Raw genomic sequence first — 16678 nt, forward strand, 5'->3', positions numbered from 1 at the left:
CATTCTATTATTATTTTTAATAACAAAATTCTTATTCAAATCTATATCCAAACAACATTTACCAGAACAAGATAGCAGCAGAAGTAATTATTCAATTAATTTAATATTTAAATTCGATATAATAATCCTTTTTTATTATATTCATTCAAAATTAAATAATCTTGGTATTAAATTAAGGTAAATATCTGTTTTAAAGAAAAAATCTGATTGTTACCACCACCACAAAACAACCACAATTCAACAACACCAAACCAAACACTTTACTACGAAATCTAAAAATAACAAATAACTTCAAATGTGTAAACCAATAACGAAAGAAAGATAGAACCATTCAATATTTATAAGAATATTGAAATTCTTATTATTTTTATTATTGATAGTTTCATTCGGTTTAATCATTCATTGATTAACTGATGATCATCAGTCTATCTATCTATGTAGCTACTATTTAAGAAAATGAATTAGATAGGTGGTGTGTTTAAACTAATATAATAATATTAATAATTGGTGTGGTGTGATCATTCCTCTTGGGAATAACAATCATCTTTCAATATTGAGAATCCCAATATCTATAGAACCATCACAAGTCCACCATCAACATCATATTCCATCTATGGTTTTAATTTATAGCACACACACACATACAATCAATTCGAGTTGTTTTCACTCACAAAACAACCACACACATTTATATACCGGTGACAGTAGTCAGTTATATATAAACACCCACTAGACAAATTATTATATCTTTTGTTCATCAAAAACAAACACATCACACACACACACACAATTAAATAAAAATAAATATTATATAAATAAGTTAATCATGTAAATGTGTTGGGTTGCATACATTAAAATAGTAAAAACAAAAAAAAAAACTTTAAGTATAAATAACAACTCTAAATTTCAGAGTCATTATCAAATCTAATTACAAATAAAATAAAGAATATATCTTATATATAAATACATATTACAGTAATAGATAACAATAAATCAAAAAAAGATATAAATAATAAACAACACAATCAAAGCAGCAAAATATTTAAACAACAAACATTTTTTTTTTTTTTTTTTTTTTAGATTAAATCTGCAAACAAAATTTAATTTAAAAATATCATCAACTTTTACCTAATCAATTCAATCAAATCAATCATTCGTTTCAAAGGTCACTTTTCACTTTATATTTTATTTTTAAAGTAGTTTATTGATTGGTTTCGTTTCATTACATTTGCCTATGTTTTAATAATTATTACAACATTTGTAAAAAACTAACAAAAAATAAATAAAATCTTTATATATATATATATAGTTAAATATTATTTTTATATAGTTTACTAAATAATATAATTTTGTTGTTCATATATATATTCAAATATCATATATTTCCCTCCAAACACACGAATTACAATATATTTGTTACCATTAACAACCACACCCACAAAAACTTACACAAATCAATCACACAACTTTTTTTATTTTTATCAATCAAGTTCAACTTTCATCAAATCTATCAGATATAATCTAATATTTGATTGTCTCATTTTCTCATTTCCTTTCATTTGTTAGGAACTTTTATTCAATAATAATCTAAATCAATCACACATTTATTTATTTTAAAACCTGTACAATATTTCTCTTATTAATATCATTATAATTATAAATTCATATTCATATTTCTATAGCGTTTAAGTCTATTTTAAAAGAAAAAAACAGAACACATAAATCAATTTAAATTTAAATTAATCAAAAGGAAAAAGATCAAATCAAATCAAAATCAAATCAAAATTATGTATGCTGTATTACGTATGGTTAAATTCTTATGGAGATGGAGTCAACTCTATTTGACTTTGATGATCCTTTTGGCGGAAAGAGTGATTCGCTCGATTATCTCAGTGGTTTTGAGTGTCATTCCGTTCTCCTCTTATTTGGAATCGTTGGCAACTCTTCAGAAGAGTAGTGATAGCTACACCGAGTACGAGAAGGACTTGGAGAGAGACGCAATTGAAATGATCACCAGTCGTGGTTATCCAGTGGAGGAGCATTTCGTTACTACTCCCGATGGTTTCGTGCTCGGTCTGCACAGAATCACCGGACCAAGAGCATTCACCTCGCCACTCGACAGTCCACCAACATCGCCACGCGATCTCGGTGTCTCGGGCGGTGAACTCTTTGCACCCACTGGAAAACCGGCTGTCTTGATCATGCACGGATTCATGCAAACCTCTGAAGCATGGCTGTGCCGTTCCAACCCAAACAACAGTCTGCCATTCATCCTGGCCGACGCCGGATTCGACGTCTGGCTCGGAAACAATCGTGGCAACAAATATTCGTTCAAACACACCACCTACACACCGGATCAAGAGAAATTCTGGAATTGGTCGTTGGATGAGCTGGTTCGTTACGACTTGCCGAGCATGGTCAATTTCATCACCAATCGCACCAAACTTCAATCGATCTCCTACATCGGTTTCTCGCAGGGAACCGCTCAGGGTTGGGCAGCTCTCAGCACCAACACCGACCTGGCTGCAAAGATCAACTTGTTCGTAGCACTGGCACCGGTCAGCACTGTCAAGGGATTCAGCAATCCCATGATCGACTCGCTTGCCAGATCACGTCCAGACTTTATCTTTTTGTTGTTTGGCAAGAAGTCGATGTTGCCATCGACCATCTTCTGGAGAAACTTGCTACCCAAGCAGTTCTTTGTGTCGATGATCGACGCCTCTGTCCGTTTCCTCTTTGGATGGTCCACCATCAATTTGGGTGAAGACGAGAAGGCGATGCTCTACAGCCACATCTTCTCGTACACCAGTGTCAAGTCGGTGGTTCACTGGTTCCAGATCATCCAGACCAATCGTTTCCAGATGTTCGATGACATGCTCCTCGGAATCACACCAAACGAAAGCTCAAATCAGCCACACAGATATCACGGACGTGTCATTCCCGCTTACCATCCAGGTCAGATCCTCACCAAATGCGCATTGTTCTATGGTGGTGCCGACACATTGCCAAACACCAAAGCACTGCTCAGTCACCTACCAAGAGACAAAGTGGTGATGGTCCACGAAGAGGAATCATACGAACATCTCGACTTTATGTGGGGCAAAGATGCAAACAAAAAGATTTTCTCAAAGATTGTTCACCTCTTGAAATCTACAAACAAAACAAATATAGAATCAGATTATGATGAATAAATAACAAAATAATAATAAATAATATATTATATAAATTAGACAATTCTTTATTTTGTTATTTTTTTTTATACATTTTTTCTTAACTTTTAAAGAAATATTAATACACATAATAATATCTCTCTCATTTCCTTAAAATTTGCATTAGTCAGAAAAAGCGAATTGGATCATTTCGGATAATTTTAACAACATGAGGAAACTTGAACTGACCAATGATTTTTTTATTTATCTAAAATAGGAAAAGATGCGAAGTTCTCAAAAATAATTAATATTTTAAAACTCATCATTAGGAATAAAATATTAACATTCAACAAAAAAATCTTTTTTTATTTTTATCTAAATTTCTATATGAGGAAAAATATTTTAATGATGGCATAAACTCTTTTAGAAAATAATTTATATATCTAGATATGAATCATGAAGTAAACTAAAATAGTATTTAACAATATTGTACATTATAGTTGTACATTAAAACTAAAGTAGGTTTATTTATATTTATTTTTTATAAAATAAATGTTTTTAATAATTACAATAAATAAATATTAAAAAAAAACATATTTATAGAAAAAAGTAAAAAATATTTTTAGTAATATTAAGAATAGATAATTAGATTATAAATAAAAATGAAAGTTAATTGTCCGTCTGGTAACACTATTGAAGTGGAAATCAATGAAAATGACTCTGTTTTAGATTTAAAAGAGAAAATTCATGATAAAACAGGTACACCTGCAGTACATCAACAAGTAGGTATTAGTAAAAAATTTTTTTATAGAATATAAATTAATTCATTTATTCTCCTTAGCTAAAAATTGTTGGTAAAAAAACATTATCAAAGAGACATGATAAAAAGAAAATATCCTCTCTTCATTTAAACAATGAGTCCATGGTATGTTTTGATATTTCTATTTTAAAATATCTTTTATTAATACTTTATATAGCTTAATATGTCCTATGTTCTAGCAGGAGGATGTGGTGTAGGATGTGATCTTTGTGGATGTGGAGGTGAATGTTGTGTAAGTAAAAGACTTCAAAAGTTAAAATATCTCAATGTCCACTAATACATTTTTTATTTTAGTGTAATATTTTATAGAGTATCAATTTACAATCAAATCTATAGAATATCGATCATAGAGAATTAAAAGAGTTTTATCAAGAAACAATATTGAATAATTATAGTTGGATTTAAAAACAATAAAAAATGTATAGAGACAAGAAAAACAAATAAATATTCTTTTTATTTAAAAGTGTAAAAATAATATTGTTTATTTTTACTTATAAAAACTGCAAATAAAAAAAAAAAAATGTGAAACCACCCACTTAATTTATTTATTAAAAGAATTCACATTTGATTGATCAGTCAGTCGACTTTGGCAATGCTCACGAGAATAACAAGCAACAAGGTTGTTGCAAATAAACCTATATATCTATCATTATCATCGTTAATAAGTAATTGTAGTATTATTAAAAGTAAAAGTTATCTATTTAATTATAGTATAAATAATCATGATGATAAACTATTAAATATATACAAGTATAGTAGTAGTAGTAATTATAGTGGTTATCAACTAGCTGTTGATTCTTCAAACAACAGTGACAACTATGATAATCAACAACAACAACAATCAATACCTACTCAAATAGATATAATTCAAAAAGAAAAGAAAAAAAGAACAAGAAGAACTAAAGCTGAATTATTACTGGAGAGAAGTTCTTTAGAAGGAACAGCAGCAGCAGCAACAACAACAACAACAACAGGAATAGCAGAAGCAGTTAGTTCACCAAAGAAAAGAACCAGAAAATCGAAATCTTTGAAAACAACAGAACTTGAAGAGATTTATCCAATTAAGCAACCAGCATCGTTTCCAACCATTCAATTACCTTCTACACCTCTGAGGATTAGGATAGTCGATAATAATAATAATAATAATGAATCTACAAAGAATGATATGTCGTATATCGGTGTCGATGAGGCAGGTAAGGGTGCTGTTCTCGGCCCACTGGTGATTGCAGCGGTCTCGTTGGACTCTGCCGCCGAGCAATATCTAAAGGCAGCCGGTGTCAAAGACAGCAAGAAACTATCGGCTCAACGACGAGAGGAACTCTACGACATCATCAAGGAGCGCGCACTCTACACCACCATCTACATTCTCGAGGCACGTGACATCGACATACGCAGAAAGACACAAACACTCAACAAAATAGAATCCGATATCTTCTTGGAACTCATTCAACGTTCTTTAAATCATTTGAAATCAAATCCACAAGAATTCATAGAAGAAGTTGAAGAAAATAATAATATAGTAGTAGGAGGAGAACAATTCAATAATAATAGTAATAAACCAAAGAAATATAAAATACAATTAGATAGTTTGGAGAGTAATACAGGTAAATTTTCATTGCCTTTCAGAGATGCATTTCCAGCACCAGAACATACTGTGATCTGTGAGAATCAGGCGGATTCGAAATATGTGTCGACGGGTGCAGCTTCGATCATCGCCAAAGTGGAGAGAGATCGTGCAATAGCGGCACTCGAGAAATCTGTAAATACACCAGTTGGTTGTGGTTACCCGAGTGATGCTACCACCCTAACATTTATCGAATCTTACTATCAGAGAAATGGAAACGATCATCCAGATGTAAGATTATCATGGAAAACACTTACCAATAAAAGAGGTATAAACAATAACAACAACAATATCAATAATATAAATATCAATAATAATAATAATAATATTTTAACAACACAATTACAATCAAATATATCATCAATAGCATCACAGTTAGAAACAGCAACAAACAATGATCAACAATCATCGACACAAGACCAACTAACTATTTTACAGAATATTCAACAAGACTTAAGTGCTCTAACTAAATCTGTACAATCTTTTATTAATTTATTGAAAAATAACAAAAACAATAAATAATAATAAATTAAGATTTTTTTTGTTTTTTTTTGCTATTGAGAGACTTGATAATACAATATTACCACAATGAGTATATGATATTTCTCTTAAGTTTAAATCTCTGCTATTATTTACATTAAGACTATTTAATTTAAAATATCAAAATAAGATTATAGCTATTGTAATAAGATAAAGTTAGATATTATAAAATAATAAAATATCTAAATATAATTTTAATCTAATTATCTGTTTGTTGATTTCTCTTTTGAAAATTATAAAATTGGTAAAATAAACCAAATTGGTTCCATTGGATCCTTGCCCAGCTTAAAGTACCCAACGATCTCAAAAAAAAAAATAATCATTAAAAAATCTTAACTTTTGCAAAAGATATTTGATGATGTAAGTGGAAATCAGCTCGTTTGGGTTTGAGGTTTTTACAGCTTTTTTTTTCATTGATTCTAGAATCAAATAGAATATAAATACAATTAAAATAGAAATAGAAATAGAATCATAGATTACTTTCATCTTAATTTATTAATATGTTAAATATATTATAAATATGCATTAAAGTGAGTGTAAAGAGATATAAAAAGATTGTAAATTAAGCATTGTGTAAATATAGTAAAAACGAATCAAATATTTAATAAATAAAATGAATCAAAAAAAAATAATAGTAGTATTATTAGTTGCAATAATATCAAGTTGGTATTGTAATGCAAAATCACAACCAACTCCAACACCATCATCAAAATACCCAGTACCTCTGATACCAGGTCAGAGAAATGCAGTTCATGGATGGCTGATTTTGCCACTCGATCAATTCCTTCCAAATCCAAATGACCCAGCACAACCAGTTCAAGCATACTTCTCACATCACACTCCAGAATTCCCAACAGACTCTCCACACGACTTCCAAATCATCTTCCTCGGCACTCTCACTCCACTTAGCTCAGGAGAGAACATTACCTATCCAATCGACTTGCCATATCCACCAGCAAGCGAATTACTTCAATACGAATTTACTTTTACACCACCTCCACCTTTCTCTTTGAACGACTTGCTCTCTGGCCAAATCAAACAATTACTCGGTGTCGTCTACAACGGCAGTTTCGACACACCCTACGAAAGAGAAGCAATTTCAGTTGCCACTCTCGACATTTACGAGTTAACCACTGCAACCTACTTGAACGACTCTCAATCCATCCAGAGCTACACCTCTCAACGTTACCTCTCTTATCCAAGACTTGGAATGGGATTGCCACTTCCAAGCGGTGGTCAACATCATTTCTACTGGGCACATGAAATTCATGCTGTTCCTGATTTCGATCAAGTAGTTCATGTTGTCATCGATCTTGACAGTTGTGTCTGTGGTAACAATGCCACCAATGGTTGCTCAAATGATCCAACCCAATACATTCCAACCGTTTATCAAGCAGCATCATCATGGGAGATCCAAGGAATTCCAAACGATGTAGAACACAGATTACTCCCAGAAACAACTCCATACATTCAAGCTACATTAGTATCAAATGGTTTAACATGTAAAGCTGAAGTAGTTGAACAAATTCATTGTGTATTAGGCCCAATGTTTTATGAAATTTGTTAAAATATTGATTATTAATATTTTAAACACAAATCTTTATTTAAAATTATTAAATAAAGCTTTCAAAATATATAACTTGTTTAGTTTTTATTATATTGTTTATTTCATTAAAACTGTGATCATAATCAGATTAGATTAATAAACTTTTGTTTGACTTTTTTTTTTTTTTTGGTATCTCAAGAAATTAATTGACTTCCCCCAATTAAAAAAATTAAAAAACGAAGTATTGCCACCTTATATCACTCACAATAACACCAACAATATAATTTCATTCCATTTTTATTGAACCGTTATTTTACACCTCTTTAATATTTGTTTGTTTGTGTGAATGAAATAAATAAAGAAGGTGTGAAAAAAACATATTATATTTATTTATTTGTTGTTTTTTTTATCTGTAAAATTAATTAAATTGATTGTATCACTATTATTATTTATATTATATTTATATTATATTAATTTATTAGAATTATTTTATATTAGAATTATTTAAAAAAAAAAGTTAGAATTTATATACTATAGTATTAAAGTAAAAACAAAAAAAGAAAACATAGAATGATTAAAATGGATAGTTCAACAGATAGATTAGAAGATGTTATAAACGATAGTTTCAATGAGTTAAATAGTGGATTACTATCGAAAAAAGAGATTATTGGTGTGCTATTGGTAGATAGTTTTCAACAGCAGTTGTATCCACAACGAAAGGATATCAAAAAAGAGATTGTAGAGTTTCTAAGTACGACATTCACATCGCTATCGATTTCACACAGTTCATTGAATTATCTGATACTGAACAACAACAATCATCAGACAAGCACACTAGGAAGTAAAGTAACAAGTAGCACAAACTCACCTACACTCCTATCACATAACAATAGTTTTAATACATTATCTCAATTTTCACTTGATAACAATAATACTACTCAAGATAATAATAGTATTAGTAATAATAATAGTTTAGAAAATAATAATAATAATAATGAAAATAGTAGTTTACAACAAAAGAAAATAAAGATATATGATGAATTTCTACCAAGATCAGTTAATAAAACATTGAGAAGTGATATTGAATTCATATTGGATCACAATCATCACGATGAAATGATAAAGTTTCACAAGAGAATAACCGGTGCAGAGACATCGAAAGAAAAGAGTCAACACTTTCAAGCATTCCACTTAAAACTTGTCAATTCAAATTTGGTATTACCATCGAAATACTCACATCTCATCACATCAAATAACTATGCAATAACATTATATCAATGTGTTGAATATTATATATTTCAAAATATATTTCATAAGTAAGTAATATTATTATTATGTATCAAAAAAGCAAAACAAACAAATCATATATTAATATAATAACAATTGCTATCTATCTAGTATATTCCCAATTTGTTATGATAAAGATGTAGAATTATCGAAAAGAATAGAATCACTATCGTTCATTGAACCTTCACACTTGGGTCTTACAACTGATTTAAACCAACTTGGAAATGCATTGAAATGTATGTTTTGGTTTTAATAGTTTTTAAACATATGTATATATTACTTATTAACTAATCATTTCGTTTTTTCACACACAGATGTAAATAAATTGAATTCATATCAAACACCTTTGGAAAAGAAGAGATGTATATCAAAGATGTTGATACAGCTGATATCGGTGGGTGGAGAAGACTATCTGTTGCCAATGGTGATCTATCTACTGTTAAAGTCGAATCCTCATAATCTATGGTCAACCAATAATCTTTTGGAGTTGTATTCTATCGGTGTTCCCGACGGTCAAGATAGCATCTATGATTCATTCGTCACCACATTCTCGATAGCGATACAAATGATAGAGAAACTAGATCACACTCATCTTTCAATCGATAGGAATCTATTCTATCAAAAGTTACAACAAAATAATAGTTTAATAATTGAATCAACTGTTTTACCAACAACTACAAATATATCAACAACAACAACAGCAACAAATTCTACCTCTTTGGATGTACAACAATTAACATTAGTAGATACCTCTGTTGTTAATAGTAAAATAGAGGATGTTCAACAATTAAAACAAGAAATGAAGAAAGAAAAACAATTAGAAGAGGTTGATAAACAACAGATGGATATCAATCAGTTGGAGAGTATAAAGGTGTTTAGACAGATGAATAGACGGTCTAATATGGTAGAGATTCTGTTGGAACAATTGAATGCAACAGAGGTAGAGGAATTGATGTTGAAATTCATAACGACAGCTCTCATCAGTCAGAATTACTATTCGTCGATTCGTAGCTCGCTGAAGCGATTCTTTATCGAATTCCTCGGTGTCAAAGAGAACAACTTTTGTGTGACAGAGATGGAGATTATCGGTTCGCTGCAAGACAGTAACGATCAATCGTCGCTCGTAGTGCTACCACATACCAACTCGAATGGCAAAGCACTGAAAGCCGCCAAGATTGCAGGTGCCGCTGTCACTGGCGCCGTCATTGTCGGTCTGACCGGCGGGTTGGCCGCGCCATTTGTTGGCTCGGTTCTCTCGGCGATCGGTGCCGGTGGACTGGTGACCGGTCTGACAACTACGACCGGGCTGAGTGGCGCCACCATGCTGAGTGTCATCTTTGGTGCTGCCGGTGCAAAGGTGTCGGCCGACAAGATGATCTCGGTCACCTCTGATCTTCAGGACTACTGTATACACAAAGTTAAATCACAGACATCGCTACACGCCATCGTCTACATCGATGGATTCACAGCGCAGCCCGACGACACCACCCCTGCCAAAGACTCACTGAAATCCTGGGAGAATGTAGTACGTCGGGCGACCGACGAGTACGGTGACATCTTTCTCGTCGAGTACGAAAAGAAGAACAAACAGAAGCTACAATCAATCATTGCAGAGTATCAAAAGACACTAGTACAAACACTATTTAAATCGGCTGCAACCAATATTATTTCACAGAGTTTAGCGCATGCACTTATACCGTTATCAATATTGAAAGTGGCTGATGTTCTAGATAATCCTTGGTCAATGCTTAAGGATCGTTCAGAGAAGGCTGGAAAGATATTGGCCCAACAGATTATCGATGGTAATTTCGGAAAGCGACCACTCACTCTTGTCGGAACTGGTATGGGTGCGAGAATGGTATTCTATTGTCTTGAGGAATTAGATAGACTATCGAAAGCCAACAACAATCTAGATATGTGTGCATCATACATTGAAATGGTTGTATTCATTGGTGCACCAATTCCAAATAATCATAAAAGATGGATAAATATTTTGGTATGTTATATATATATATATATATAAAACAAAAAATTAATATAAACTAAACAACTAATTGTATTTATTGCTATTATTATTATTATTAGAATGTTGTTAGTGGTAGAGTTGTTAATTGTTATTCTGCAAAGGATGTGGTATTGAAATATGTATGTAGGTCAGCACATTGTTTGAGTGACGGTTTGTTCCCGGTGTCTGGAGTATCGCCGGTGCATATCGCATCGTCACCGCTGATCATCGAGAATGTCGATGTATCCAACATCGTAAAGACACATCTAGACTATGAGAAGGAAGCTGTCATCACCAAGATCATTGAATACGTTGGAATCAACAAGGTATCCTATTGTCCACCTAAAATACCTCCAATATTCAGTGGTATAGTTTACAATCTCTAAATTATAATTATTAATAAATAAAAAATAATAAAGAAAAATTGTAAAACCTTTTCTAACTATTAAAGTTAAACTTTGTTATATTTATATATACATATTAAAAAGGAAGGTATTATTACTTTATGTTATGTTGATTTCCTCTTTTTATAATCATTACTATTATTATTATTATTATTATTATTATTATTATTGTTGTTTGTTGATGATTTTGTACTTGATCTCTTTTTACTACTGTTTGGTGATGATGATGTTGTTGTACTTGTTGAAGTTGTCGATTGTGGAATTTGCATTTCATCATCTCTGTCGATATCACTTTTCATTCTAATAGTATTCTTTAATAAAGATCTAATTAAAACGTTTGTCTCATCATTCTTAACCTGTTTTTCTTTATTTTCAATACTAGATGGTATATATTTAGGTAAACCCTAATATTAAACGATATATTAATACTATAGCTACTTTGTAATAAGAAAATCTTATCTCATATGAACAAACACTTACATAATGTTTAAAATGAGGATTACTTTTATAATTTGTAAAGTTACCGTTTGAAGGTAGTGAAGACAATGAAGATGCTATAGATGATGATGAAGATGACGATGATGATGTTGTAGATCTTGTAATAGATGGCGGATATCCATATTGACTACCACCATTGCTACTATTGTTATACCTTGAACCAGAACTACTACTTGTAGTGGTTGTTGTAGTTGTCGTTGTTATACCACCACTACCACCACCACCATTATTATTGTTGTTATTATTATTATTATTGTTGTTATTGATATAATCAACGTCATCCATCTCTAAAAATATATATATATATATATAATTGAACTATTAGATCTTAATTAAATCTTTTTAATTTATGATTTTTAATTTTTCATTCCTTCACTTCATTCACACTTCAAAACCAAACAACACGCTTATATTTTTTCTTTCCCAGAATATATATATAAAACAAGTATATATTTATTTTTATTTACATAGGTTAATGTATTATTACAATTTATTTATTTATATTTTGAAATTTAAAAGATATTTAAAAGATATTAATGTTGAATTGCTTTGGATTTTGTTTCTTTTTGTTGATACTAATTGTAAGAAGACCATCTTGATGTTTGGCAGTGATAGAATGCAAATCTAAATTCTTTGAGAGTTCAAATGATTGGTTGAAACTCTCGATTTGTTTTGGTGTGACGAGTGGCTGTTTCTTTACGGTTGGCTTACGAGTAGATGGGATAGGGGATGATGTTGAGTTGATAAAATCAATCTCTTGATCTTCAATCTCTTCAAAGTATGGTGTATCTTCTCTTGACTTTACTTCTTCTGCATGACTCTTGGTTCCAGAGAGAATCAATGTTAAATCTTGTACTGCAATATTGATGTCTTCCTTCTTGAAACCTGGTAGTTCCATACTGATAACAACAACACCATCAATTTCATTAATTTTATATTTTGGTGTAAATTTAACTTGTTGTTGTTTTTGTTGTTGTTGTTTTTGTCGTTGTTGTTGTTGTTGATTGAATTGTTGTTGGTATTGTTGATATTGTTGCTGCTTTAATTTTTGTTGTTCTAGTAACTTTCTTTTTCTTTCCAACTCAACTTGTTGCTGTTGCTGTTGTTGTCTCTCATACTCCAATTGTTGTTGTCTCTTTTGTTCAGCCAACTTCTGTTGTCTTAATTTACCCAAGTACAATCGGTATTGATCTTCTTCATCTTCCTCCTCGTAATATCTTGAATGATATGGATTTTCATAATAGACTGGTTGTCTTCTTTGTCTATATCCTTGATTGGATCTTTGTTGATAAAATGATGGATCTTCGAATAAAAACATGGTTTATTATATTGTTTGTTTAATATATTATTTAACTATCTATATATATTTATTTAACTATTACTAATTTGTAAGTTAATTTAATTTAACTATTTGTTTAATTTATTTGATGATTTCAAACTCCATGTTTCCAAGACTATTTATAAAAAAATATTAATACAGTTACAAATAATGTACATTCAAATTTCACTTAGATTTCAAAAAAAATGGAATTTCTATTGAAATTCGTTGGAATTTCAAGTAAAAAAATGATAAAAATTGGGTGAAATTATAAAAAACAAATTTGTGAATTTCAATGATAAAATCATATGATACTAATTTTTATCTAAAGATAATCTTTGTTTTATCTTTAAATACTAGTATTTAAAATCAAAACAGCTTCAAGAAGATGATATAAAGTAACAATTAGGAGATTCATACAAATTTGTAAATATCAGAATCTAAAGTCGCTATCTTTAGTAGTGAAGTAGATTCAAAGATTTTTTAACTTGTGATATTTTTTAAAATCTATCATTTGTCCAAATTTCCAGTGATTGTTCATTTTTTTTTAATTGGTGAGGAATAGAACAAAGTGTTTTACTTTTCATGTTTGATCTCAAACATTCTATTCTTTATCAGTTGAGAACATCAACGCATATTTAATATTAAGTTGTTTGAACATACTTCTTGAATTTCTTTGACTGGTTTTTATTTTTATTTTATTCTCAAGTTTTTCAGAAATTTAAAAGTTTCGACTACCAATGGCAAAAACTGTGTGTACACATCAGCAAAATTTTTTGTAGATAGTCATCATCAGATGATATCATCTCATTCCTGAGAATTCAAATGAAAAAATAAAATAAAATTTTAAAATTAAAATTAAAAAATGGGTTTCTACCTAGAATCAAACATTGATCATGATTTATTTTGTGGGTGTTAGAAAAAATACACAACTGGAGTAAGTGCCTCTTTGAAGTTATTCATTTCGAAATTTGATTTGCGTTGTAAATATGGTAAAGGTATGTTTATCTTTTAATCCACAATTAATTCTATTTTGATTTAATAAATTTATTTGTGATTCCTAAAACTAAATAATAAATAGGGTGATTGGTAAGTTTGGGTGTAATATTACTGGGGGTGGTTTTATTTGCTGTCCAGACCACACAAATTCCTTTGCAGGAAATGGAATGTCGACAGTGACAAAAGTGTTTGTTTTTTTTAATTTTTGCAGGGAAGTTTTAATTTTTTTGTTTCGAAATCAATATATCATGATTTTAAAAAAAATGGTTAATCAATTGTTCTTTTTAATTCCAACAACAAAGAATCATCAACTCTTTTCAAATTAAACAAAAGAACAAGATTTTAGATTTGTTATTTTCTTTAATTAATTATACATTATCAAATGAATATAATAATATAATAATATAATAAAATTTTTAGTAAAAGTTAAAAAAGGATAATAATAATTTAGAAAGTATACTATTTATTAATTAGTTTATATTTTAACGAATTGTCTGTGTTTGTTTGTCAATGACTTGAAAGTCACGAGATGATGTCATAACTACCAGCAAAATCAATTTTTTTTGTTTTTTTTTCACCATTTTTTTCCGAAAAAAAACTCCTTCCCATCCATATCATTATCTAATCAATCTATAAAAATCTCAAAAAAATTCTTTACCAGATAGTAAAATCGAGATAATATCTACTCTTATCAAATTACCATGTGAGGTCAACATATTTCCAATAATAATAAAAAAAATCATTATTTACTGCTATCAAATATCATTCGCTCAATTTAATCAGTTTCATTGTAATCATAATTAATTGTCCAATCCACACACCACCTATGCAAAAAGTAATTATACAACAAATTATATTAACAAAAAAAAAATCTTGACGAATGACACCCATTAATTATCCACTTTCAGAGATTTTTAATTTTGTATGAGAATCAAGATAATTTAAAGATTTCAGCAAAATAAAATTTTGATTTTTTTTTATTTTTATATTAATTTTGATTTTTTTTTGTATCAAAACCTATTTTTTTTTTTTTTTTTTAATTGTTGAAACCCACACCACATCATAACAATAATAGAATTAGATAATATAACAACTAAAAGTTAAAGAAAGTAGGAACAGAACATTATTAAAATTTAATCGTAATCTTCATCTCTCTTAATCTCATATTTATAATATTATTCGATTCGCCGATTATTACTTTACACATTTTTGATTGCAATCAAAAAGTTACCAATCGACCAACCAAACAACCCAAAAACAGTGAATGTTTAAAAAATAAACACGATATACAATCAATCACTACCTTTTTTTTTTTTTTTGTCTTTCCACTCCACCAAATCGGTAACACACACACAATCATATACTCTGCCCAAATAACACATTTTTTATTTTTTTTTTAAAAAAAAATATATATAACTGAAGCATATATCAATCAATTAATATATTAAAATCAGTAAATCAAATTAATTAGTCGTCACATTGATCAACAACACAACTGAAGCATTCATCTACACAATATTTTTCTTTTATTCAGTGATCGCTTACCGATAATACGTAAATAGAGTGTGTGTGCAGTTTAGAGGCTGAGCTATTAGATCTATACAATTTTCTATATTAGAAAGAGACAGTTGAACTAATTCAAATTTAAATTTTAATCAATTTATATCAGTCCATAGAATAATAGTCATACCAAAACACCAAAGAATTAAGACCAACATTAAAATCAACAGTAATAGTAATAGTAGTCGTTATTAATAATATTGGAAACATCGACAAGCAACAATAACAACAACTACAAAACCAACAACACAAGATAGGAGCAATCATTTAGTAATCAAATTATCTCAGAGGAGGTGACACACCAGTTATTATTATTATTGTTATTATATATTTAGTTTTATCAAACATACCAAACTTCACATGTTATTATTGTTAGTGGAAAGTAACATCAGCGTGGACATTAAAATTGGGTGATTGGGTCACAATAGCAACAACATTTTATAGTAGTCGTAGTAGTAGTAGTGATAAATTCAATAGCATTTAAAGACAAAAATAATAGCCAATCATCAAGAATCTTGATCGATCAATCTTACCAACAACAGCAACAACAAAATAATATAATAATCAAAATATTATAATTAAATAAGCAATCAATCCAACTCTTCATTCTTCATCCATTTTCATTTTCATTAAATCACCAAATCGTAGTATTAATAATAATCAAACCAAATCAGTTTCAAATCAAATCAAATTTGGCGAGAGAAACAATAACAACATCATCAGAATAGAACAACATTAACACAACAGTATCATCATCAACCTCTTCAATTCATTGTTATTTCATGCATAGGAAGTTGTAGTTTTAAATCTCACATCGCCATTTCAATTCTATTTTTATAATATTATACTTTACATTTTTATCACTTTAACCTCAATCACACAACACAGTCAACCACCAACAACACATATTCAGTAAACCCCACACACT

The 16678-nt window shown here is 29.8% G+C and overlaps 6 protein-coding genes across 6 annotated transcripts; 5 read left to right on the forward strand and 1 right to left on the reverse strand.

The window, feature by feature from the left end:
* Window positions 1-1787: 1787 nt before the first annotated feature.
* PPL_06718 (carboxylic ester hydrolase) lies at window positions 1788-3191 on the forward strand (the record flags this gene model as incomplete). Its single annotated transcript, XM_020577571.1, has 1 exon — window positions 1788-3191. One exon carries the CDS (start codon window positions 1788-1790, stop codon window positions 3189-3191), a length of 1404 nt encoding a protein of 467 aa, XP_020432019.1.
* A 620-nt stretch (window positions 3192-3811) lies between these two features.
* PPL_06719 (uncharacterized protein) lies at window positions 3812-6115 on the forward strand (the record flags this gene model as incomplete). The annotated part of the gene is made up of 5 exons (XM_020577572.1): window positions 3812-3931; window positions 3991-4074; window positions 4127-4201; window positions 4525-4580; window positions 4681-6115. The coding sequence occupies 5 exons, from the start codon at window positions 3812-3814 to the stop codon at window positions 6113-6115; spliced, it is 1770 nt and encodes a 589-aa protein (XP_020432020.1).
* Window positions 6116-6746: 631 nt separating this feature from the next.
* On the forward strand, window positions 6747-7700 carry PPL_06720 (uncharacterized protein; the record flags this gene model as incomplete). Its single annotated transcript, XM_020577573.1, has 1 exon — window positions 6747-7700. The coding sequence occupies one exon, from the start codon at window positions 6747-6749 to the stop codon at window positions 7698-7700; it is 954 nt and encodes a 317-aa protein (XP_020432021.1).
* A 558-nt stretch (window positions 7701-8258) lies between these two features.
* On the forward strand, window positions 8259-11357 carry PPL_06721 (uncharacterized protein; the record flags this gene model as incomplete). Its single annotated transcript, XM_020577574.1, has 4 exons — window positions 8259-8995; window positions 9078-9202; window positions 9281-10962; window positions 11052-11357. The coding sequence occupies 4 exons, from the start codon at window positions 8259-8261 to the stop codon at window positions 11355-11357; spliced, it is 2850 nt and encodes a 949-aa protein (XP_020432022.1).
* Window positions 11358-11479: 122 nt separating this feature from the next.
* Window positions 11480-13191, reverse strand: PPL_06722 (Hsp20/alpha crystallin family protein; the record flags this gene model as incomplete). Its single annotated transcript, XM_020577575.1, has 3 exons — window positions 11480-11779; window positions 11856-12160; window positions 12450-13191. 3 exons carry the CDS (start codon window positions 13189-13191, stop codon window positions 11480-11482), a joined length of 1347 nt encoding a protein of 448 aa, XP_020432023.1.
* A 206-nt stretch (window positions 13192-13397) lies between these two features.
* Window positions 13398-16489, forward strand: PPL_06723 (uncharacterized protein; the record flags this gene model as incomplete). The annotated part of the gene is made up of 4 exons (XM_020577576.1): window positions 13398-13431; window positions 13629-13657; window positions 16127-16226; window positions 16338-16489. The coding sequence occupies 4 exons, from the start codon at window positions 13398-13400 to the stop codon at window positions 16487-16489; spliced, it is 315 nt and encodes a 104-aa protein (XP_020432024.1).
* Window positions 16490-16678: the final 189 nt, after the last annotated feature.

Source organism: Heterostelium album (genome assembly GCF_000004825.1).
Source record: "Heterostelium album PN500 unplaced genomic scaffold PPL_scaffold6, whole genome shotgun sequence".
NCBI classification, from domain to species: Eukaryota; Evosea; class Eumycetozoa; order Acytosteliales; family Acytosteliaceae; genus Heterostelium; species Heterostelium album.